The sequence below is a fragment of the Embiotoca jacksoni genome, unplaced genomic scaffold (assembly GCF_022577435.1).
Source record: "Embiotoca jacksoni isolate LCO1_2020_lvr unplaced genomic scaffold, fEmbJac1.0.p SCAF_5, whole genome shotgun sequence".
NCBI classification, from domain to species: Eukaryota; Metazoa; Chordata; class Actinopteri; family Embiotocidae; genus Embiotoca; species Embiotoca jacksoni.
In genome coordinates, this window is record NW_027185403.1 from 2,891,541 (window position 1) to 2,918,087 (window position 26,547).

The window sequence follows — 26,547 nt, forward strand, 5'->3', positions numbered from 1 at the left end:
GTTCCTTTATTTCCTTTCCTGTTTCCTTTTATTTTGCGCTTTTTAAACCTCTCTCTCCTCCTTTGCCTCCCCCCCCTCATGTTCTCTTCTTCTTATTCTACTCATCCTCATCTTCCTCTATGTCCTTTTCTGCCCTTTTTCCATCCCTCTGTCCTCGACCTTCACCCCTGCCTTCGTCGTCCTTTCCCTTTTTCATCCTCTCTCCCTCCAACTACTTTGCTTCCTTCCCCCCGTCCATCCCCCTCCCACCCGAGCCCACGCCTCCCCTCTCCATTAGCAGATTAGATTTAGTCCCATAATGCCGCTGGGCACCATGATTTTACCGGCTCTCATTACTCCTAAATCATCTTTTCCTTCTCTCTCTCCCTCTCTTTCTCTGTCTCTCTCTCTCTCTCCCTCATCTCCCAATATGCTAACACACACTTGTGCGCACACAATTGCTCACACACACACACACACACACACACACACACACACACACACACACACATATGCCATATGCCAAGGCCTGCACTGCGCACCGTCTCAGCCCTGAATTAGCGGCAGGACCAGTGATTTGTGATGCAGTGTGATTGGGTGGGAGGGGAGAATTTGGTTAAATTTCTGTCTGTCTGCATCCATCCTTTTTTCCCCTTTACATCCCCCCGGGACATGAATGATTTTCATATCACAACATTTGAGGTGGACTACATTTGCTCACATGCCATTATATGAGATGTTTTGGAGCAGAATTTTCTGGAATGAGAGATTGGTGTAATGCAATTTTTGAAGGACAGGTCATTTCCTTTTTCTTTTTTTTGCGATGTAGAGTAACTGATTGGAGAGTAAGAGACAGATGTGAAAGAGAAGACAGATCGGCAGAGAAAAAACAAAAAGAGTCGGGTATATTTATGTATGTATGTGAGCGAGCGAGCGGCCATTCTGAGTGTTCATCATTTCCGTAGTGTCAGCGTCTTATCGTTTATTATGGCAGTGGGTGACTTAGCTGCAGTTTTACCCTCTGTGACAAAACTGCTGATCACCACGTCCGTTTTAATCATGTCACGACAGCTTCAAGCACATTTATAACATTCATTTTCATGCCGCGCCACATGTACCCTGTATGAAATACCATCCATACCATAATAATGCACAGCCTATCAACATTTGAACGATATTGGCTTAGAATAAAATAAATGGCTTTTGTAAAATGGAGCAAATATTGTTATGAAGGAGAAATGTAAACAGTTTTGATCAGATTAATTATATAATGTATTTATTTTTAGGAACCAACAGTTCCAAAAAAGTCAAGTATACATTTGTTCTTTTCCCCACTGAGTTTTGATGAAAAATATTCATTTTGGCTGAATAATAACAAAACCAGCAGCTTTTTCTTGTTGTAAAATGTCTTTAATGTATCCTTAACTGCTAATCAATAAGAATCCCTGTTACATGTTGCATTTCCTCACTAGTGACCAGATATTAAAGCCAATTTCTTTCTTTTCTTTGTCTTTTTTTAACCCTTAATTGAGCAGGCAAATTAGTTGGAAATCCATTTCCTGCACCTGTTGATTCTTTTTTTTTCTTTTTTTTAACCTTAGCGAAAGCCTGCAGGAGAGGAACAATAGCACAGAATCTGGATTCACTCAATCTAATCTCTCGGCCTTAATGGCCTGTGCTGCTTTTCTGACACACCCTGCAATGCACACACACAGACACAGACACACACACAAAACACACACACGCACACGCTCAGAAAGTTGTGCAACCACATATGAGTAGATATGGCTGCAGATACGATAACATTAATACCAACAGCGTGCAAACGCTTGAGTTTTACGGGTAGACCCCGACAGCCGAGACAAGGATATGGATACAGTTGAAGGCAAACACACAAACATTTGTAAACACACACACACACACACACACACACACACACACACACACACACACACACACACACACACACACACACACACACACACACACATACATAGATCCCTCTCTTCCAGTTAGCCTTGACATTAGCCACTTGCTGCTTCTAACTGGATCATGGGGCTTACTAAAGAGATTAAGGCCTAGAGACAGCATAGCAACCGCACACACGCATACATACACACACATATACATACACACACACACACACACACACACACACACACACACACACACACACACACACACACACACACACACACACACACAGAAATAGACAAAAGTGCTTTCTTTTCCCTGGTTGTGTCTTTTAATCCTTTCTATTTCTCCATCTCCCCAACTTCTCTATTTCTGTATCTCTCTCTCTCTCTCTTTCACTCACACACTCACACACACACACACACACACACGCACGCACGCACACGCACACACACACACACACACACACACACACAAACACACACACATGCTCCACCAGACAGGCCCTCAGGCTAAGAAGACAGCAGCCAGTAGCCATTGTGGAAGACAGTCTGTCAGAGGAATTAGCCTACCGCTGCATGGGAAGGGAGGATGACAGTCTGCTCTGTTCGCCATCACAATCAATTTATTTCACCAAGTACACTCAGACAGATACAACCATTGTAAAAGCTTCCTTTTCTTTCTGTGCATTTCCTTTTGCTACGAAACACCAGAGGTGTGGTGAGAAAATTCAAATTTAAGGTTGTAAAATATTCTTCAGTAAAAATAATCATGCTGATTGTTTTCTGGACATACATGTTTGCAATAACAATAACTTATTAGCAAACTGCTCAATATGACTAGAAGTGGTGCAGACTTTACTCTCAAAAGATATTTGCTGAAAGTGCAAACTAAAAATGTTATGTTTAGTATTTTTTTTTCTTCTAAAATGTGATATTAAACATGTATCGTGTCATCAACTGAATTAAAAGTATAGCTGTATTGCATCCCTAGCATAGACAAACAGTACAAAGAGTGTTCCTGGATAAATCTATGTAAATGGCATAATTTTTTTTTTTTTTTTTTTTTTAAATCCAAAACTTCAGAAGGGTTACATTTCTGTGTTATGATGTCTTAATGCTAGATCACTGTTGTGGTATTAAATGTACTGAACCTCAAACAGAAGAACAATTGTTATTAACCAATAATCAGAAATTAATCAGCTTTCAGACATTCTTCTGTTACATAATGTGGCTTTTGCCATGATTTCCTCCCCATGTCAAACACATAATGTCAGGTTCTTCAGACAGGAGCTTTGACTCCCTTTATGCCTTGCTGTGCCCAGCAACACATTTACTTGCATCTCAACCTGAGTTGTTTTTCCTTTCTTTTCTTTTCTTTTCTTTTCTTTTCTTTTCTTTTCTTTTCTTTTCTTTTCTTTTCTTTTCTTTTCTTTTCTTTTCTTTTCTTTTCTTTTCTTTTCTTTAAGATCACGCAACCATTTTCCAAACACTGACAACAGTAGCTCGCCGTGATTCATTTCTCTTGCTTTCTCTCTTTCATACAGAAACACGGTATAATTTTATCTCACGCACATCCTCGCTCTGCTTGTTGGTTTCTCTCCTTCACTACTATCCACTTTTAAAAAAAAAAAGACACCCCCCCTTCACACACACACACACACACACACACACACACACACACACACACACACACACACACACACACACACACACACACACCTATGCGCATTCTGTTTCTCTAACCTCGGCACTGCTGAGACACCTGCACTGTTTTGTTCTGTTTCTGTGCTAAAAGTTAATTGGCCCACCAGCAAAAAAGGCCTGCTGTAACCTTGACAACGCTGACCTGCTGAGAGACAGATCAGAGCTCTCAGAAATGCCTTACAGACACACACACACACACACACAAAAAACCACACACAAAACCACACACACACAACACACACAGGGCACGAACACAGAGAATCTCAAAGACACACATGGTGCAAGTCTGTATTGAACATGCAGTACGCAAAGTTTAATATGGACACAGATCCAAAACGCACATGCGCATATTCACTGCCATGCATGCGTTCATCGGAGCACTCTCTCTGCAGCATGCACACACACTTACACACACACTTTCACACACACACACACACACACACACACACACACACACACACACACACACACACACACACACACACACACACACACACACACACACACACACACACACACACAATTCCAGCAGTCCCCTTCTTCTGTCCAATCTGCTAATTTGCTGTGTATTATTTATGGGTGCTGAGGTGCTCCCAAGATGCTTATAAAGCCAAAACGCCACAGTCAGCTTCTTTACTCACACCTCTTCCTCTCCTTCCTTCCTTCCACCCCTCCATCCTTCACTGAAATCTACCTTAATCTTTTTTTTTTTTCCCCACTCTTCACACGAACCTTCTTCACTTCCTCAAATCATTGCCTTCATCCTCAGCTTCTTTCACCTGTCACCCATTTTCCCTCCATCACCTGCCAGCTTCCCACTCCCTCCTCATTACTTCACCTCCCCTCCCGTTGACCCTGGTCTTTCCTCTTTTCCTTCTCTTCGTGGCCTCTCCCTCCTTTTTCGTCCACCTGATAACCCATTGTCTTCAACGCAAGTCCATCTCTCCATCCACGTAGCCGATTTAGCCGTTCAGCGGGGAGTCTGACCGGGGTTGTCAGGTTCATCCTCATTCTAATGCCTACGCAGCACCCATCTTCTGTTCCACCATCAACCATTTATTAATGCGCCTCACCATTAACTTTAAAGGCCTGCCCAGCCATTTACTGCGTACAATGAAGAGTTTAACCATTTAGCCTACACAACAGGTTTTTTTTTTTCCCGTAATGCTCTTTATGCTCTGGAGTGTTTAAAATGTGCTCCTGAACTGCCCTTCTCATGTGTGAATGTCAATGTTGACTTATATGTACTATATTTTTTTATAATCCCTATTTTAAAAAAAAAAAGACATATATCTTGCAGATAGGTGAGGAAGAGAATATAAAATCCCTAGGAGCCTTATGTGTGCTGAGCAGTTTCCCAAAGAAGAAATCCATTTAGTCAAAGAGCTTTGGCCGATGTCAAAGTGAGAATCTCCTGCCTAATTCCTCCATCACACGTTGGTCTTCAAATCCATTTCTCACTGAAGATCTCGATTCATTTGCATTGTGATGCATTGTGATTATCCCACTTAGGTGTCAAATGTGTGTGAATTGTCTCAGATGTCACAATACCGCCAGGCTTTATGAAAAAGACCAAATTATTGGATCAAGGTTACAATGAACATTTCCTTTGTGGGAAATAGTAATCATTGCTAAGCACAGCAAATCAGTTTAATTCCTGCCTACATGACCTGAAGACACATCCAATAAAAATAAGCATAGACTGTGATTTTGGCAGATTTAACGAACACAGCACTGATAATGGGTCAGGGTCCTAGTTTCTATACATACTGGATCAACTATTTACTGCTTATACATGAATGAATTGCAGCTATCTGTTGTTGGCAGCGTTGCAACCTTTCCCTGTTACCAATATAGTTCATTATTCTGGTTTTTACTCCCTGGTATGTCGCTGACGTTGCATCCTCTTGATGTTAGAGTTGATACGTTTTCCCTGCTCTTGCGGTAAAACCCACTCATTGTGATTATCCTGTTTTAATTTTAATTGAAGGATTACAAGTCCTCTGTGAGTTGATAAAGTTCCTCAGTTTCGCTACCTTTTAGAAAAGACTGGATAAGCCAAAAAAGCAGCGCCTGAATGTCAGTAATGGAAATAGTGTAAGTGAATACTTTTAAAGCTTTTTAATTATATTTGGATTTTGGTTTTGCCAGTTTTTTTCTTCACATGAAAACATCAGAATTTAACCAAAGCACCTAATTTGGCTCACGGTTTGGTTTAGTTTTATAGGACTTGGTGGTTGATAGAGATCAAATTGTGGTTTGGTCAAAGCTGATTAGCGTGAAGAGTTTGGCATTGGTCTCTGAGAGATCCTGTCTGTCTCCAATTTATCTATCCACCCATCCCGTCATCTGTGCCACTACAGTCTGTTTCTATCTTTTCTCGCCTGCCTGTTAATCCACCCTCCTCTCCCTCCATGTATCTCTCCGCCCTGTGTCCATTCTAATGTCGTCTCTCGATCCTTTGCTGCTCCAAGTTTTATTAGCTCCATAAATGTCCCTAAAAGCCTGCAATATCGCTTAGCTAAAGTACTAGAACAAAAGGAAGAACTAACAAGGAAAAAAAAAAAAAGTGAGGCAGAATAGTAATGCTGCTTAGTCCTCCGGGTGACAATTCAAATAAGAAAATGTATTAAAACAAAATGGCGACAGGGACATTAAAGTGAATTAGCTAATAACAAATGACCATGTGTGCGCCATGCTGCCTTAACCTCTACAACAATTTTTTTTTTTTTTGCCAATGGTAACTCATCTAAATTTGTTGGACGTCTTTCGGGCGTGGGGCCAGAAAAGCTTTTATATCCATAAAGGCCTATGGATCACAGTGAATTGCATTAAGCTGTCCAATTTAATTACAGTATCGACAAAACATAATAGATACTTACAGCCTTACGGAGAGCGATGGATAGAGGAGGGGGAAGAACGGAGGAGAGAGAAACGAAAAGTGCAGACAATGTCCATTTATAATGCTGATGCAGTGTATGTATCAAAGGAGGCGTATGAGGAATGAATTCATGTGTGCGTGTCCATGAAGGTGTGTGAGTGTGTGACTCTAACGAAGGATTTGCAAGGGCCCATGAGAGCTTTTGAGAACGTTTAGTTTGATTTAGATGCTACAGCTCCCCGATGGCTGCTTCACTTGCAAACACGTACGAATGAGCACACAAACGTAGACCTGGGCGATGAGGATGAAATTACGTGATATTTTTGATCAAATTCTTCAATATCATAGCAACAGTATTGTAGAAATGACTACTAGTACCCTTAACAACATATTTACACACTGAGGTTTTTCATAAATAATCAGCAGTAATTGAGGAATTATGAGTAAATTGGTAAAAGCAAATAACTAGAACAGGATTGTATTTTTTAGAAAATTACATCACTTTACTGTAATGTAGCCTTTAAATCCACATAAAGACGATACTTGTGCCACATCACGATAATACGATATCTAGTCTCAAATCACGGTATCAATATGATGTAACTATTTTGCCCAGCCTTACACAGACATACAACACTCTACAGTCTACACACCCATTCACACATTCACTCAGCTGTCCACTCACACACTATTAAAAGTCCAACCACACACAGACACATACCCACCAACTTGGGTCCGTGTACTTAGGAGAGTGGCTGTCCTGTCCCGATCCAGCCAGCCAGGGCTGTCAAGCTCCCATCCAGCATGATCAATAGAGAGGGGCAATATTTTTATTCATAAAGCGCCCACTTAATTAAATCACAGGGAGTGGAGTGAGCGGGGATGGTGGTGGTGGTGGTGGTGGTGGTGGTGGTGGGGGTTGAGTAGGGGTGGAGGGCGCCGAGGCAAGGGCACCGAGTCCAAAGACTGATGAAGAATCACAAAGACTGGAAAGAGAAAGGCAAAAAGGAGAGAAAGATAAATATGGGACGAAGACCGCTTTGTGTGTCCTCCATTAATAGTATGCCAGAATCCAAAGGACAGATTTTAAGGTCATATGTGTCTGATGGGAAGAAGTTTTATTTGTCTTTGCAGTAACATTGTCCAGTTGCCTAAAAATGACATTTATTCCATTATGTTAATGGAAGCTTTCAGGGAATGCATGCAGTTTAGAGGAAATGTACATTACTAAAAGGTTCAGCATTTTGGAAAACACATTTATTATGTTTCTTTCCGAGAGCTAGACGAGACGATAAATACCGCTCTCGTATCTGTGCGGGAAATATAAGGCGACAGTGGGCAGCCAGTTTGCTTTTCTTATGTTAAAGACCATGAAAAAGGGGTCTATGTGGAGGAAAGTTAAAAAAAAAAAAAAAAGGAACTAAACAAGAACTTGCAAACTTGATATGAAAAGAAATGTCACGGAGAATGAAAGCCAACAACACTTGATTTCATAGACCGTCATCACTTCCCAGCCCAAACCAGTCAAACAGCTTGGCAACAAAAAAATTTTTAGTATTAAAATGTTTAAATATTAAAAAAAAAAAAAAAAATCTCCATTATAGAGTCCAACACTGCAGTCCTGCTGTCTGCAATGCACTGCCAGCATGTTGGATAATATATCCCCCCCAGTTTGTTGGCACAAGTCAGAGTCATTCAAGTAGAGTGGCTCTGTAGCCAAGACTTGACGGCAGCGGTTATAATGGGATGGTTCCAGTGTTGAATGCATGGAGCTATACGTCTGTGGCACTGCCAGAATGCAGCATTTATACTCTTTTCCCAGGACGAATGAAGGTTAGGGAAAAAGTTGCTTTTCAACTTGCCCAATAAAATAATGGTTAAAGTATCATATACAAAGGCTGAATTTGAGTTATATCCACTCAGATGCTATATTATATCTGCATACCTAGCTCTTTGCTGTGATTAAAAAAAAAAATTAAAAATATGTTTTTATTAAACAATAATAAATGAATATCTATACTCTGCAGATATTGGCTAATAAATTAGGAAAATTCATTAATATATCAATCAAGTGTTGTGCTAATTTATAAAATGTGACAAGAAAATAAGGAATAGATTGCTTTTTTGTTGTTTTGTAGAAATTTTGACCACTTAAAATCATAAGGTGAATTGAAAGACTTTTACATCTACAGGAATAAATGTTAACTCTGGCGTAAAAACCTTACCATATATTTACTGTGACTTAAAGGCCGTACTTAACAGTAAGTTAAAACAATATATAGGACACTTTTAATAATTCCAAAGGTTACAGATACCAAAGGATATTGAATCCCATCAGCAGTACAGGCAGTAAGCACTGTAATACCTGCTGCATGACTTTGGTCTTACCCTACAGTAGAGTATCTTAAAACACAAGAGGAATATGAGCTGGCCAGCAGTCGATATTTATTACTCTCTTTATGGAACAATATTAAATGCAGTTACAGCCCCCAAGGGAGAGAAGAAGAGACAGACAGAGAGAGAAAGTGATATAGTGTGGAGGGGTGGAAAAAAGAAAGCGAGAGAAGAGGACGAGAGAAGCGTGAGACTAACCATTGAAGGTCTCAGGTTTAAAAAAAAAGAAATTGTGCCACCTCCGTCTTCCTCCTCCCTCCCTTTCTCCCTCTCCCTCAATTTGCCCTGTATAACTCCCCCTATCTCTTTTTCATCTCTCCCCTGGAGCCTAGCCAAGGATCAGTCCTCTTTCTTTCTCCCACTACAGTCGCTCTTCTTTTAATAAAAGACACACACAAAGGTGCTTATACGTCGCCGCCATGCCCCACTCTCTCTTTGCCTGCTGTTTCTTTCACACCGAGGCAGACAGATTCTACCTGACACGTGGATACGCACCTTTCGCTGCCCTCCTTGTCATCGCTTTTCTAACTAAGACCTCCTCTGATGCCATCTGACACGATGCCACATGAAATCAAACAGGTCTGCTTCCACTCCCGTGTTCGCAGGTTAACGGTTCAGGGATGAGCGGCCCTGGCTCATATCTGGACCAGCCTGAGGGCGGCTCCGTCTAATATTTGGTGTCTTCTGTTACACAGAAAAATGCAGGGTGAGATGGCCTGGGAGAAAAAGTTAATCTAGTGTGTGTGTTTGAACAAAAGGAGGAAACATTTTTACGTTTTCCTGCTTTTATATCTGCATTTGTGCGTTGCTGTGGTGTTTGCAATATGTGTGTGTAAAGTATTAACACCAGTATCAAAGGAGGCACAATGTAGCCTGGTGTGTGTGTGTGTGTCTCTCTGTGTGAGTGTGTGTGTGCTAAAGGGTTAACAGTAATATCCGAAGTGACAAAGGGTGACCTGGCGACTGTTATTATTCTTCTCACATGAATAATGGAACTTAATATGGAGGAGGTGATAGCTGGGAGCGGACACACACACACACACACACACACACACACAAACCAACATGGCCACCGCTACCCCAACCCGAGGAGGATCTTGCTGTCATCCTCAATCCCTCCAGACTTCTAGGGCCCACAGAGAGTCACCATTGCCCAGAGAGGAGAGGCCTTGGCTGGGATACATTAACTGAGGGCAGGGGGTCTGCGTGGAGAAAGAGGGGGGAAGGCCTGGAAGACATTTGGTCAAAATTCAATCAATTATACAGTACTTAGTAAGCCACATTAAACATGGAAAGGATAATGGATGACTACTTTTCTTCTGCTGCTGCTTGTTTTTCCTCTCCTTCTTTTTTGTTGTTGTACATATCGATTCTAAACTCAGCGAACCTGAACTTTTGTGAACTTTGCGTTGTTTGTCTTGTCTCCATCCAGCTCCTGAGATCACTCTATTTCTCAAAAGAAATGCAGTTGTTTTCATAATCAGTATCACTATAATTTACAGAATTTGTCATCCTAATAGAACTGATGCATAATTCAAACAGCCATCTGTCTCTTTAATAGAATTCTTTGGAGATTAATTGCTCGCTCCCACAAATGCTGTTTCAATGGAGGAGGACCCAAAAAAAAGGGCTAAATCCAGTAATTGAAGACAGGGAGCAGATTGCTCGACACTGGTGGATACAAACCATCCCACTATCCAAATAAGCCCTGTGTGTGTGTGTGTGTGTGTGTGTGTGTGTGTGTGCGCGCGCGCGCTTTTTGTGGTTTGTCTATCAGCGAGTGTCCTTTTCAAGGATCACAGGCCAATCTCCTGTTGGTGATAGCCTTCGCTCTGCTCAAAGGTCAGCAGGTATGACTCAGACAGAGATGAGAGGAGCGCAACTGTTTACACGATTACATAACGTCGCTCTGGATGTTGAATGTGTTCAGTCATTAATTATACATTATGATAGCATAAAGAGTCATATTTTTTCATATCTGCCAGTACATAAGGCCATAGAAAAGCTGGGCCAAATGGCAGACAGAGAAATATGCCTGAATATTGAAGGCCCTGAAAGCTCAACCAGCTTACTACTGTGAGCAGTGATGGTGGATGGAGGATTTAGCAATGTTTAAATGAAAATGCGGAGTTGTTGGACTTTGTGCTCGTTTCCAAGCCGCTTTCAGTCAAACAGCTTCTATGAATGAGCTGTCTTTCAGATTATTCGATTTTTAGTAAACAATTATTTTCTTTCCAAGCTTATATTTTGTTGCACATTTAATGATTAATGTGTAATTTTATAGAGGGCAGTTTAGATCAAACCAGGTTTCAGGGGCTTTAAGGTTCTCCTAATTTATATATATTTTTAATATATTTTTGTCACTGCCTGTAGAATACCAATTACATTATAATTTGGACAGTTACAGCATCTCTTCGCCCCTTAACAGTCACTTTTCCTGTTTTCTTTTCCATTAAGTAGTTTTAAGGTTTTTAAAATCTCCCTGTTACTCACTGACTGGCAGTATCAGCTTGGTCCGACTGCTAAATAAATATAAAGTGTGATTACACAGGGAAATTGAAGATTGGAAGTGCAGTTGTGTGTGTTATGAGGTTACCTGGCATGTGATGTTTTTCCTCTGTTTCAAGCTGATATAAAGTTTGCATTTGTAAGTTTTTCCCACGTGCTGCTTGAAACTGTTATTGCAAACACATTTATAGGACTAATAAATTCTTTATCTAACCATAAACACATTATATGTACAGCAGTCATCCCTTTTGCGCAACACACACTTTTTAAGATCGCATGCCGTATTTCTCTAGTTTCCAGTGAAAATGTTGACGAGGTGTCCGTCTTTTGTTTACACCTCCCAAAATGTCACCGAAGCAGTACCAGCGCGGGATGCCGCTCGGGCACAAAACATTTCCATAACCCTAAAACCAGTTACACAAATGAACAAGCAGAAACCAGCCGTGTGATTAAAAAGCTTCATTCAAAGCCTCGTGACATATGAGTTTTATTATGGGGGGCCTAAACTGTGGACTCCCGGAGCTGGTGTCAGTCACTCAGCTGGAGTCATAAAGGCCGACGGAGAGACACACAGTCTTATAATGGCTTTTATTTGACTTGGATGGTTTTCCCTCTGTTAGAAGGAATAACAAATAAATATCATGGTGGGTAAACAGAACAATAAAAGATTTATTGGACCTCCTCTGAAATATGACTTTTTAATGCTTTCCCCCCCCTCCTTATCTTGTTCTCATTCTACTGCTTTCTTGTTTTTTTTGTTTTGTTATCATTCTTTACTCTGATTGCCAGCAGTCCACAAAGGGCAGGGCCATATAAAAAAAGATGCAAATCATAGAGATAAACACGATAGATTTACAGATATAGTCAGATAGTTAGGTAGATAGATGGAGAGAATGATAAATGATAGAGAAGAGGGAGCGTGAGATAGAAAGCAAGAGTGATAACAGTTTTGCTTCCTATCTGTTTCCTATTTGCTCCGTCAACGTCAGCATGGGAGCAACAAAGACAGAAGAAAAGAAAGAAAACCTCCATTCAGTAAAACAAAACACATCTCTATCCCCAAAAAGTGTCAAAACCTTCAAAACAAGGAGTGTAAACACGAGCAATATTTTCCGGCTGTGCTGCACATTAAAATATCATAATACCATTCCTGTCTGTCAATTGTTTGTCTTTTTTTTCCCTGCTCCTTCATTACCGCAAGCGCTGAGCACAATTGCACATAAAGCACATATTTTCTTTGCCTAAAGAGTATACGATGCCATGCGCATACTTTTCCCATCAAGGCCTGCAGAGACAAAATAGGCAACGCTCGTCTCTGGTCAAACAAAAGGAATGAGCCAGAAAACACAACGCTGAAAGGGAAACGTCCAAAACGATGAAACCTTGTTAGTTTAAGGAAATTAGTTTTCTGTTTTCCGAGCACGGCTCGCCAATTAACATTCACAGCACTAATAAAAAGCTGATTGGTTCTGGAGTAAAGCGCGATAAAATGTCTCCCTGTATGAATGCATGTGTGTTTGTAAATTAGATTGATTAATATAGTATGTTGGGTGAGGGTGTGATTGGTTATTCCAAGATATATGTGCGTGGGCGCATGTGTGTGTGTGATTATCTTTGAAATATGGCCAATAAGGGGCGACGTTTCAAGACAAGAAAATGTTATGAATATGGTTCATACATAATTGGCATTTTCCACAGAGAGCCTGGGCTGATTTCCATGCCATGTACTTTTGTGTGTGTTGTGTGTGTACGCATGTATATGTGTGTGTATAAGCATGTACAATGTGTGTGTGTGTGTGTGAGTCAAGGTCAAACAGAAGAGTGCATACAGAGGTCTGTTCCTCTTTTGTGCAGCTCTGTTGTGATTATCTAAGTGTATGCTGACTATTTAACATGTGGGGTCATGAATTAATGTGCTGCTGCTGATTTGTGCAGAAGTCTCTGTGAGTGTTCAACGCAGGCCTGACCTGCAGTAATTTAGGATGATTAGTTGGTCTGATATGTCATACCTTTGTTTCCTTCTCTCTAATTATTACTTTGTGCTTTTTGAACCCAGTTTATCTTGCATGCCTTCCTCACAGCAAACACCACTAACAGCGTTAAGGCCAGGCTGTCGTGTCGTGTCAAAAATCCTTTGTCTCATTGAAGTATTTGATTCACAGGGGGAGAAAGAGAATTGGGAGTTGTATGTGCTGCCGTGTTGAGTGAGTGTAAATGAAGGAGGAAAAGAATCATCGCTAAGAGTTCAAATGAAGAAAATCTGGTGCTTGAAGATGGAATTAAAATGTGTGTGTGTGTGTGTGTGTGTGTGTGTGTGTGTGTGTGTGTGTGTGTGTGTGTGTGTGTGTGTGTGTGTGTGTGTGTGTATGTGTGTGTTGTTCAGTCTCTCAAAAAAGATGGGATTGTTTCATTTTCATGTTGGGGCAAAGCTGCGCTGTTGGAGGGCTCAAGTAAAGGAAAAAAAAACATTAAAAACATGTGAAACCTGCACAACCAACACACACACACACACACACACACACACACACACACACACACACACACACACACACACACACACACACACACACACTTCACTTGTAGACTTGTGCAAGGTTGTAAGGTTATCTTCCAATTTACTCACACAAACATAGTTTTTTTTTATTCTCTCTTCCTCTTTCCTCATTCTTTCCCTGCCACTGCCTCCTGATTAATCACATACACACACACACACACACACACACACACACACACACACACACACACACACACACACACACACACACACACACACACACACACACACACACACTTACTTATATGCACACACATACTTCCAGGCAGTGGATGGACTCATGCCAGCAATATTGCTGATAGTTCCTTTTGTCTTTGAAGCTCTTTGGACCAAATTGCTCTACTGATCATAAATGTCATATCATCCTTTCTCTTTCTCCTTCTGTGCCTTTCTTCTGTAATTGGCTGTACGTGTGTGTGGCAGAGTGTGTGTGTGTGTGTGTGTGTGTGTGTGTGTGTGTGTGTGTGTGTGTGTGTGTGTGTGTGTGTGTGTGTGTGTGTGTGCGTGCGTGTGTGTGTGTGTGGCATAGATCAAATGTTTGTGGTTTTGTTTATCATTTGACTCCATATACCTCTGAGTGCTCCGAATACCTCCACTAATGTCTTCTGTCTCTCTCCTCAGAGACCTCAGTGAGAACCAGATTCAGGCGGTTCCCAGGAAAGCTTTCAGAGGAATCACCAGTGTCAAGAACCTGTAAGCATAATTACTCCATTTCTTTTTTCCTCCTGTCTTTTCCTCCACCGTCCGTTATCACTCTTATGTTTCCGCGTCTCTGTCTTCCTCGCACCTTCTTCTCTACTTTTCCCTCTCCTCATTCCCCCTGTTTCTGATCTTCTTCCGTCCCTCTATTTCTGTCCAGAGAGGTTTTGTCCTCATACCAAGTGCTCAATACTCCCCTGCCATTTATTCATGACGTCCTAATCACCAATACTGTGATCAATAGGCTGCCTAATCAATACCCCTCATCAATAATACCTGATCAATCCTGCCTCTAAACTACCAGACAGACTCTTGGGGCAACGTCCTCAATATCAGAAAGTTCGATAAAGACAGAATAGAATAGAATAGAATAGAATAGAATTACCAGCTGCACTTCATGGTTGTGTAGTAGACAGTTCAAGTTTGTAAACACTTTGTGACAATGAAACTGAATGGGGCTGAAAAAAACTACAGATCAGCTCAACAAAATCTTCTTTGTGTAAATTGAAGTTTTCTTTTGTGTTTCATCAGACATGACTGACTTGACAGAGAATGAGAGAGAAACAACAGAACAGCGTATAATAACTACAAGATGCGAAAAGATAATAAGCCATCCTTCCCCAAGCCTTATTTCACTGTAAATCTGCTGACTGTCATTTTAAAAACGCTATTCTTTGGTGAAATGAGATGGAGGGAAAAACAGAGAGGGAGACGGGAGAAGGGATTATGATCTTAATATACCTTGATATAGTGTGTTTTCACTGCAGTGAGAACAAATAATGACATATGTTATGTGCAGAAGCACAGCAGGAACATTTGGTAAATAAAACAAGAGAGACACGTCTCCAAAACGTTGGTAGTGATAAAGCATAATTATATTCACTGATGCAAAGGTGGGTCATATTTGATTGCATGCCAGTTGTATCTGTCATATTTATCCACTGACCTACTCCTGATGAAGATAAATGAAAACAGATCATCACTCATTCATTGTGTTCAATTATCTAATTTCCCTCTGCTGATGTCATGACATAGGATAGAAAGCTCCAGAACAGCTGCTAAATGGACCTTGTGGTGGGATTGATTTTCCCAACTGTTGCTTGAAAGTTCGAGAATGAACTTTGATGCTGAGCCGGGTACGTCGACAAGGAGAACTTTAATAGCATCTGCAAATACTTATGAAAACAATGTGATGTGATCAAAAGCCGTAGAGTGGCTACTAAATGAACCTTACCAGTCAGATTGTTTTCTCGAGCACAAGCATGCAGTTTGTCAGAGTGTTTGTATAACTGACAAGTGCTGCAAATTCACATCAAACCCACCCTGGTAGTAACTACGATTAATTTACTTCATATATCAGCGCCTTTTCTACAAGGTCTTTGCATCAAACGTATCAGTCCCTGCGGGATTAAAACATTTTTTGTGATTGTTGCGATCAAAAATGTTTGATTTTGAAGCATATTTTCTTCAAAATTGCAATACAATTTGTGGTAAAACTGCGGGATTTAGGAAAAATTGCAAGTCGAGTGAAAAAGTTTTTCCTGATAAAGAGTTAAATGTAATCACTTCCTTTTATAATAAGTATACTGCACATCACAGACATATTCGTCTTTTTTTATTTATTGAACTTAGAGAACCACGGTGCTCAAAGTTACAACAACTTCTTAAAAGGGATGTAGCTTTATACACAATTGAGAATCTGTCACTAATATAGAACACAAAGGCTGCATTTGCTGTCAAAATAAGAGCTTTAGATGGTCTTTACTTAATATGAATTCAACACATAGGCCTACTGCATTGACAAAAAGAAAAATGCAGTCTTTTACAACCGGACGTGTGTATAAAACTAGTTTAACATACAATATTCTTAAATTTAACGAGAACACCGCATTTCGTGGCTATTGTCTTGAAATAATGACTTTGAATATAGAGATCTTGCTCTGAATTGTGGTTCAAGGATGGTACAGTCATCGCAACATATATTTCAATATACATAGAAAGCACAACAAGAATTACAACAAGTGTGTGAATTTATGTCCTTTACCTCCGTATAACAGGCCAAATATACTGCACATTTGTCGTCTAAAAATGGGAACTTGTGTGTCCTTGAACTGTTTAGATCTACATTATGTGCTTCTCTTACGTTTTTATTTGGCAATCTGTGAGTGGATGAATATACATCTTGCCACAGATCAGTAATTCAAAGTTAAGCAAATGTGCTCCTCTGCTTGGTTTCCTCTCCCAAGTGTGATGTAAGTTCAATATGGCCGCCAAAGTCCACAGGAGATTATTACTCTTAAGTTAAATGGGCCTGAAAGTGTCTGCACTCTGTACTGTATGTGTGTGTGTGTGTGTGTGTGTGTGTGTGTGTGTGTGTGTGTGTGTGTGTGTGTGTGTGTGTGTGTGTGTGTGTGTGTGTGTGTTTGTCTGTTCGCATGTGAGTAAGCGGGTGTCAGTTCCCATGGCTGGGCTCCAAACCTTTTGAGTTGAGGTTGGCCTCCGATCATCTAATCCACTCTTCTTCTTCTTCTTCTCACATCGGACAAAATCCAAACTAAATGCCGCAAACCACCGCACCTCTCTGACCTCGCACTCACTCAAGTATTTCACAACCCTTTGAAGTTCGGCGCCAGAAAGCAAATAACTGCAGAGCATATCACATCTTAGCTGTGACCTCACGGCACCTTGCGTTTTGATATTAATGTCTTTAAGCCGCAATTATCCAGGGAAGGTTTGCTGAGTGTGCAAGCTCTTTTTTTTCTTTCAGTGATTCACATTAATACATTAGCACACATTTACACATTGGTGCTGCTCGGTGTAGCTGCAGTTGTCCCAGTGGACTGTTGCAAAGCACAGTAGGTGATATTTCCAGTTTCCAGACATTGCACTCATGATGTATTCCACTCTAAAATCCTGCACCCGACACCACACCTGCTGCTGTAACACGGATCTTCACTTCATGCCAAAGCTGTAAAGTCATATCAATCAACTTGGACGGTAAAATTGTCTCTCCCCCTGTTAAAATGTTTTGCACTAAATAGCTTTGACCTACAAGGTGAATCCATTTACTTTTTTTTTCCTGTCAAAATTGGGACCGACTCAGGTATATGAAGATCATTCATTTCTTCCTCCTCCCTATTTGACAGCATCCTCTCCTCCTCCTCTTCCCTGTTCTCCTTCTCTTTCTTTCTCTCCATGTTCTCCCCCCATCAGTTACTTTCTTCAACTTTTTCCTCCATCTGTCCATGTTGTCTTTTGCCCTCTCCTCCCATGCAAATTGCATCACTTTCCCTTTAGTTCCATTATCTTCATCTGACATCACATCTTCATCCTCTATTTTTCCTAACAACAATTTTACACTCCCTTCATCCATCAAACCTTTCTCTTTCCTCCCTCCTTTCCACTTCCTGTCTGCTTTTTCACTCATTTCCTTCCATCCTACTCTCTATATTTGCCAGCCTCTGTCGTTCATTCCATCCCTGATTTCACTCTTCCCTCCTTCCCTCCTCCTTCCTTCCCATTCCTCAGTGCCCAACTCCTTCCAACTACCCCCCTCTTAAATTCCTTCTCTCTCACTTTTATTTCCCTCTTTACTCTTATTCAACCCCCCCCCCCCCCCCCCCACACACACACTATCCCTCCATCCCTCCCTCCATTAGACAAGGTGACTCCTGCAGTAAAAGGCTCCAACCCTCCATTATACCACAGAGTAAAAAAAAACAAAAAAACCTTCATGACATTCTGTCCCTGGTGGACACAGCATTGATTTTCTCATATGTGTCTCTCTCCCTCCCGCTTTGTCTCTCCCTCTCTCTTGCTTCTTGCTTTTTGCCTCTCTCATTTTAAATCTCTGCTTGCCTCTCTTTCTGTCTCACTCTGTTCCTCGGAGCGTTTGGGTCTTGATCTTTCCCTCTTGGTTGTTCCCTTCTCATGTTGTCCAGTAGCTACCGTAGCATTGTACGCCACTTATTGGACTTTTTATTTTACACACACACACACGCACACGCACACACACACACACACGCACACGCACACACACACACACACACACACACACGCACACGCACACACACACACGGAGCCTTTCGACCCCACTATCAGATGACTGCTTTGCTGAAACAGCCAAGAACCTGGCAAATACGATTACTGCAGTGCTCTGCTAACCTAAGGAGACAGGTATATGCCATACATCTGTGTGTGGGTGTTTGTGTGTGTACGTGTCAGCTCTCCTATACATTGTGCTGACTGCGGGTCCTGTCATCCCCCTAAGCTCAAGCTGTCAGTCAAACTACAAATGATAAAGGTAAATGTGGAGTTTCAATGGATAGACAACACGGTGCCAAGATTCCTCCGCTGTGCTCTGAGTTTTATGGTTTTATCTACTATACGTCATCCGGATGCTTACCTTATCATATCTAATCATATATAATCAGATTTTTTTTTTTTTTTTTTTTTTTTTTTTTTAAATTTATCTGATCTGTCTTCCCTGTATCATGTCTTGTTTGATCATGTCTTTTCTTGTCTTGTCTGGCTAGAAGGTTCATCATTTTAATCTCACCTGTAAATGTCTGGTAGTGACATTTAATATTTGTGCTTTCTTTGTTGCGTCCGAGTTTATGACAGAGTCAGGATGAACCAAGGAAAAGTGTCTGATCCCTTCTGTAAAACAAGATGACATAGAATCATTACATTTTTCCTAATGTTCGGCGTGAAATAAAAAAAATACTGTTAAACAGAAATACAAAAGTAACTTCTAAATAGCATTAAGAAAACTCCGTCTTTGCACAGAAAAAAAAAAAAAAACAATCTTTTGAACCACTACCCCTGCCATACTGTACGATAAAAGAGGAATACAGTTCAGTTTGTGGGTTGAGGTAATACCCTGAACTTAAAGGATTTCTCATTATATAACCCATTGTAACTGTAACTACCTCTTTGGTCCTTCATTGTCAAAAGATTAAAATCTTAAAATGGATCTGCCGCTCTATTTTCACTCATTTAACTGTTATCACACTATTGAATAGGCGATAATAATCACATATCTCCAAAATATCTCTGCAAGTCGTGACCTACTAAACCTGCTGATAAAATGTTCCTGTTTTATTTTAAAAGTGTCCCAAACTTTTCAGAAACTTTACACAGACGAAAATATATGAAAAGCTTTTTGCGTAGTTTTCTGCGAGTGATCAACAATATAAACCTCAACTAGCCAGATGCAGTGAACCCCACCCCATTGGTATATCCAACTGGTTACAGTCAACCACAAAATCAGAATAATCTTTGACAACTGTTCACTTCTGACATACGTGATAATATATCAGAATACGATGGGACTCTGTGACACTATTATTAAAGCCTGTTTTCTAATACTGTAACTCTCTGGTCATTGTTAGAGACAGAAAAGCAGAGATAAATCTGATCAGCTACGGATACTGTGTATATACAGTTATAGTTTGAATCACACCGTATGTGAGTCGCTTATGTTGGAAGGCATATAGCTGTTGGATTACAGAGAAGCGCGGATGTATCAGATAAGGCACAGCCGTTTCATATGCCCTCACATTACACCTCAGCGCCCACACGCTTTTCATCGTTTGCAGCCATCACATCTTCATATTGTGTCTTGCTTTCCATCTGCCTGCCTTCTCGCTCTCCTGCCCACTTTTTTTATTGTGATTAAATTGAATTCATTTTTCCCGCCGGATCCACCCATGCTCAACATCTACACACTCATAGTACCTCCAGGTGCTTTGGAAGAATGTGTTCAGCGAGTGTAATATGTAATTTCTTTAGCAAAATACAAAATGAAACTATACAGTATATCAGTGTAAGAATAAAAAAAAAAAGATCCCACCCCATGGCTTTAGCTTTCTCCTTCCTGTCATCTTCTCCTTCCTTTCGTCTTTCCTCGTAAAACACCTCCATGCTTCATGCTTCCCTACCCACAATGCAGTGCAGGATGGCCGTTTGTTTGAATTATGGCTAAAGCACCTTAGAGAGGAGGTGAGAACATTGTGTCGTCTGCACGCACGCACACACACACACACACACACACACACACACACAATCAAGTCAGCACTGTTGTGGGTTTCTGTCACTGCAGATGTTTACCTTCTGCTGATTTTATGTTTACCACAATCCCACCAGTGGACAGCTGGAGTCAGGCATGAGAATATACAAATACGATTAGTAATGATCTGCCTTTAGAGAGCAGAGCATCCTCAAATTAAATTGGCACACAGAGCGGTAATGCAATGCAAGGAGTTGCAGGGAAGAAGGATGAAGAGACGATGGGCAGCTTTTTGAAAGGGTTTACTCAGACTCCCATCATTCTTTCAATGACACCAGCCCTCCCCACCCGCCTTCCACGCTTCCTTAAATGGCAGGATATGGCTAATTCATTAAAGGTCATGATCAGCAGAGACAGAGGCAGAAAATGTCAATAGCCTTGTCTGAACTGTAACATTCGTAGCTGGATATCATTCCCCGAACAGTTTAAATTTTGTATCACAGTGATTTATTTCAGTTTTGATGTAAAAGTTATTTAGACTCACATACAGAAAAACACAACTTTTAAAGCAGAGTATAGTTTCAACCAGAAACAGACCGTGAAATTAGACTTTAGCCAAGTTGCCAAGTTGGTTTAATTGAACTTGAACTTGAACATTTGGAAAATATCTTTCGCAATCTTAATGTTTATTTTCCTTTTTGAAAAAAAAAAGGGTCTAAATGGTTTAAAAAGTAAAAACAGACTTCAACCAAATGCACACTTATATTCAGTGTGTCTAATTTGAAATACAAAAAGGGCTTGGATGGAGAGAGCCACTAATGTCCCTGAACGCATGTTCAGATTTCAGTCAACATGGGTGAAAAACATGACATTACTTTCTGTATCCTTGAACATCACTAAAAGCAGGTTTGTTATTTGCAAGTCAAAACCTACCCTATAACATTAAATTCAAATATGAAACATTATGCACTCTGGTCAAAATACGTTCAATTAGAGTTTGGTCTGATGATCCTACTCCCATGAACACACAAGTAGTTTTTCAGGCCAAATTTCCAAGTCTTCAAGCCATAAGATCTCACAGATGCACACTCTTCTGGAAATAGTTGACAACCAGCTGCTGTTGCCACAGCTGAAGAGTTTACAGTAACACTGGTAACTAATATAAGTAAGAATTTTGTCACCAAATGTTTTAATTTTAATATTTCGTTTGAGTTACGCTATCAATTGGTTACTTTTTGTCAATTGGTAAACTGTAAGAAAACATTTTTTAGCTCAGTCTTAGCAACAACAACAAAATACACTTTAGACCAATAAGATTTAGCAATATAAATACTCATTTACTTCATGTTTAACTCATTAATTTGGCTCCTATTCTACTGTAGAAACAATAAAGTCCTTTCAAGTGAGGAAAAGGTAGACTATTAAAACAAATTTAATGCTTTGTTTCCATCTTGTGTTAAGCTTGGAAACCTAAAAAAAGGCTTTCAAGAATTTAGGAAAGTTATTATTTCTGTCTTTTTTTCTTAACACGAGCCCGACCAGAATGTACAAAATGATCTGTTGAGGTCTTGTAGTAATCATGAAAAAAAGCTACATTCTCATTGTATTTGCAGTATGTCTCCATCACTATTCATTGTCTCATTTCTCTATGCACCAAGCCATGCTGTTTTTTTAATTAACTGCACATTAATTATCAGATTTGATGAAGCATTATTTGTTGATATGCATTGGATGAAAACCCAGTTATAGTGTATCCTCCTTTTCCCTCTTCTCTCCTTTCATTAATTACTCAGTTAGTAGTGGTGCTCCCTGATAGATTCATGCAGTGTTAGCCCTTCTGTGTGTGTGTGTGTGTGTGTGTGTGTGTGTGTGTGTGTGTGTGTGTGTGTGTGTGTGTGTGTGTGTGTGTGTGTGTGTGTGCGTGTGCATCTCTCTGGTCCAGATGGTAGCAGAGGGAAGCTTTGAATCAGTCTGCCAATAGGCCTTATGAAAGACATGATTAAACACACTAACTAATTATATGGAAGGAAATTAAATTTTGGGACCTACGCTCTGTCCCTTGCAACAAACATCCATGATTGCAATACACGAAAGCCCACACAAGGAATATGAATGCAACATGATGGTACAAATACAGAGAGCTCGCGCAGACACACAAAGTCACTCTCGTACCAGATTGATACCAATCATGTCAGCGCTAATCAGGGTGCTTGGTGAACAAAGCTGTCGGAGGAATTCAATCATATCACACATGATGAGATTGTTCACTGTGGATGAGGATGGAAGATTAAGTACATGGCCACCAATATGAATCCGGTAGTTATTCCGTATTCTGTGAAATTTACAAATGTGAGGTTTCTGGAGCACGGTGATCAGAATGCAGCCCTATGGAGTTGCATATATTCGAAGAGCTGCAGATATTTCACCAGTTGTCTGAGAGTCCTTGTGAGCTCTGTAAAGAAGGTGGGGGATACCACCAGCCTCACATCAAGCGGTCCTGAGTGTCCCTTGTGACGTGGTGGACTATTGAGTGGAGTGACTGGAGATGTGGAGGCTCTATTCAAGGACATCCTATAAAAAAAATTGACACCAAGTTTTCACCAAACAGTGCTTTACAAAACGGCGCAGCCATTACAAACATGAAATAGTGTTTTCTGATCCGTCACCTTTACAGTTACATTTTTGGCAACCAAGGGGGAACGGGAAGCTCACGGTCATAGTTAATGGTTTGGAGCGCTTAAACAACGTCAAGCTGCTTCCACCTTTGCTACTTAGAGTGGACATTCATAAATTCATTGGCTACGAAGGGTGACTTATTAGGAACATGTAAAAGTAGGTCATTTTAAGCTAATGCTGTTATTTCTATGAGGAGGGCAGTCTCAAATCTCATGTAATACCGTAACCAGACACTGATATTGGCTGATAGTGCTAAACCCCAGATTATGTCTAGTAGTTTTGAAAAGCCAATTTTTTTTTTTTATTTTTTTTTTTTACCATATTTGCTTATAGTAGCTACAGTATGGCTGCCACATAAACTGAGCTATAGTAGCTAAGCATAGAGAGTGGAAATAATTGGTTAAGGTTGGAGGAAGATTGTAATTATGAATGTTAAAATGTGCACAGTAATTTGGGGATTTGAACTTCAGTCCCCTTCATGTACTTCATGTTCTGTGATATGAAAAGAACAGTAATGAAAATAGAAAGGCTTTAATAACTACAGTCAACTTTGGCAGTGCCATGCGTCTCCATATGGCTGATCAGGCTGTGTGCCAGTTTGCCTTCCTAAAAAAAAAAAAAAAAACTCATGCCTTTTAATTACATAAAATGCAAATACGGCACAACCATATGTCCCCAGACTCACTATATTTTAGACTCCAGTCATTTAACAGATGCTCACGCTTACAGTCCTCTTCCAACAAGTAGGCAAAAAAATCAAACAAATCTTGCACGACTTAGAATAAGAGCGCACACCCTATCAGACTACTACAATATATATGTATACGTTTCCATCACAGATCTTATCATTGCTGCACATTGATGATCCGAGCAATATTTACAAATCGGGGCTCAATTAATGAAGCACATCACGGCTGGATGGTAAACAACTTATTTTTAAATCAGCTCTAAAATATAATTGTATCAAATTGAATCAGATCAAAACATCTCATCAGTCTATGGAGGCCTTAGGAGGGTTGAAAATAACTATGTTGTGAGCCAAACCTGGCCTGTGGGCAGAGAGAGGTTTGATATTTACTCCCCTGGGTCCAAACCAAATCCATGCCAACTGTTAACCACTAACAGCTGGTCAATAGCAGGTAGACATACATGAAAACTGTGTTTTTGATGGTCTTTACATGACCTTCTTGCGCACATCAGTGCTGCCTCCAGCACATGATGAATTTCAAGCAAAAGGTACAATAATGAAACAAGTTTTCTCTGTGCATAAATATTATTTTGGAGTTTGGCCTGGAAGCTCTTCTGGTAGCGCTACGAGGAGAGAGCTGTGATGAGATAATGCCTGGAGCCACTGCACTGGGGCCTCTCTTTGTCCACATTGGGTATATTGAGGTGTACCTGTGGTGGTGTACTATAGCAAATATACTTTCCAGATCCTCTAAGGACCTCCATGTTTCTGAGATTCTTTCCACACACTCGCACCGTGAACATGCACATATAAAAACAAACAAAACGTGCTGCACCTGAAGCTCTGATGTAATTTCTGTTGCTCTGCAGAGAAAAGCTTATTTTTCGGGAAGCACCTTCGTGAGGCTTAAAAGCTGACATGACTGATATAACAGGTGCTGCAGTGTGCCATGCAGACACCACGGCTCTGTAGAGAAAGGAAAAAAAAAACAGATTTAAAAGGCTGATGAAAGAAAACAGTGAGAAGAAATGGATTAGCGATGGATAGGATGGAGTGTGAGGAGAGAAAAGGTGAAGGGGAATCAAAAGATGAAAGGAGAGGAGAGTAGAGGGCACTGGAGAGGGAAAAATGGATTATGAATGGAGAGAGAGAGAGAGAGAGAGAGGACATGAAAACTGGAGAAGACAAATGCCCAGAAACAAGAGGAGAAAAAAAAAGAAAAGGAGGAGATAGAAAAAGGGATTACCAGTGATGGGGAAGAGGACAGGAGGAAAAGATTAGGGTGGAGTGATCTGCTTTTGTGGTCTGGTGTTTGGAAAGCAGACTAGAAAACCTCTGATTGGGTTTCTGTTGTGTGTATCTGAATGTTCTTGTGCTTTTACTCCATGAATCTGTACTTGTGCGTCCACCTGTCTGAGTGTTTTACTGGAACAGGCTGAATGCCACTCATTTTTCCCAGTTGAGGTAAAAAAAAGAAAAAGAAGAAGACACTTCGAAATGTCTGCCCTTTGTACCTTATCCATCTGCAATCCATCCATCTGCTCCCCCGCAGAAGAAGAAGAGAGGGGCAGGAGGGATGGATGGATCGGAGGAATGGAAGGAAGGAAGAAAGGAAGGAGGGAGGGAGGAGCGGAGGTTTCAGGGTTGTTGGGTTCATGAGGGGTGGATGATGGCGGAGAGGAGGAGGGGGGGGGGGGGTGAATACCTAGAGCCGAGCAAATTAAAGTAAAAGCAAAGGATGGATGACAGTGGGGTACAGGGTGCATCTGGTAGGCCGGCAAACAAGTCGTTGAGCAAGCCAGGGAGGAGGAGGAGGAGGAGGGGGGTGAGGAAGAGTAAGGGATGTAGCGAGAGAGTGAGAGAGAGTGGGGAAAGAAGGAGAACGGGAACGAGAGGCAGAGTCGTGACTGTAGGTTGATTTACGGAGGCTTTCCTTTTAATGAAATTGTTTCAGTGACAGAGCCGGTAAAAGGCCCTTAATGGATTGGCTGGCCTAATGTAATGAAATTACTCCCTCTTTCACTACAGAGAGGGGAAAAAAAAGAATAAAAAGAGGACATGGGGAGGAGGGAGAGGAGGAGGAGGATGGGAGAGGAGAAATGCAATTAATATTTACAGAACAGACAAGCAGGGTGGGCTTTAGTAGCATTGGCTCGCTCACTCTCTCCTTCCCAGGGTCTACCTCTCTCATCCCTCTCTCTCCCGGTGGCCAGTGTGCGCTGGGCGTGCGGCAGGGGAGGGAGGTGATAGGCTGCCGCCACACAGGCCACTTCAGCGCCGCCGGTCTCCTCTCTCGCGCTCTCCTTTTCCTCTCCTCTTCTCCTCAGGGCTGGCCACATCAGCGCTGAGGTGAGAGACTTAACTTTAGCTCGCGTGCTATCGTCCGGACTCCCAAGAGTGTGTGTGAGTAAGTGTGTGTGTGTGTGTGTGTGTGTGTGTGTGTGTGTGTGGGAGAGAGAGGTAACGCCGTCTTCCTACCTGCTACCTCAAGATCACTACTGGGGTATCACCTCACACACATACCCACATGCACACACA

General features: G+C 41.0%; 1 protein-coding gene across 1 annotated transcript in view; it reads left to right on the plus strand.

The window, feature by feature from the left end:
* slit3 (slit homolog 3 (Drosophila)) overlaps positions 1-26,547 on the plus strand; it is a 251,176-nt gene that overhangs the window by 121,982 nt on the left and 102,647 nt on the right. The window contains exon 5 of the mRNA XM_069171083.1: positions 14,558-14,629. Coding sequence (XP_069027184.1) covers positions 14,558-14,629 — 72 coding nt within the window. The remainder of the gene's footprint in view (positions 1-14,557; positions 14,630-26,547) is intronic.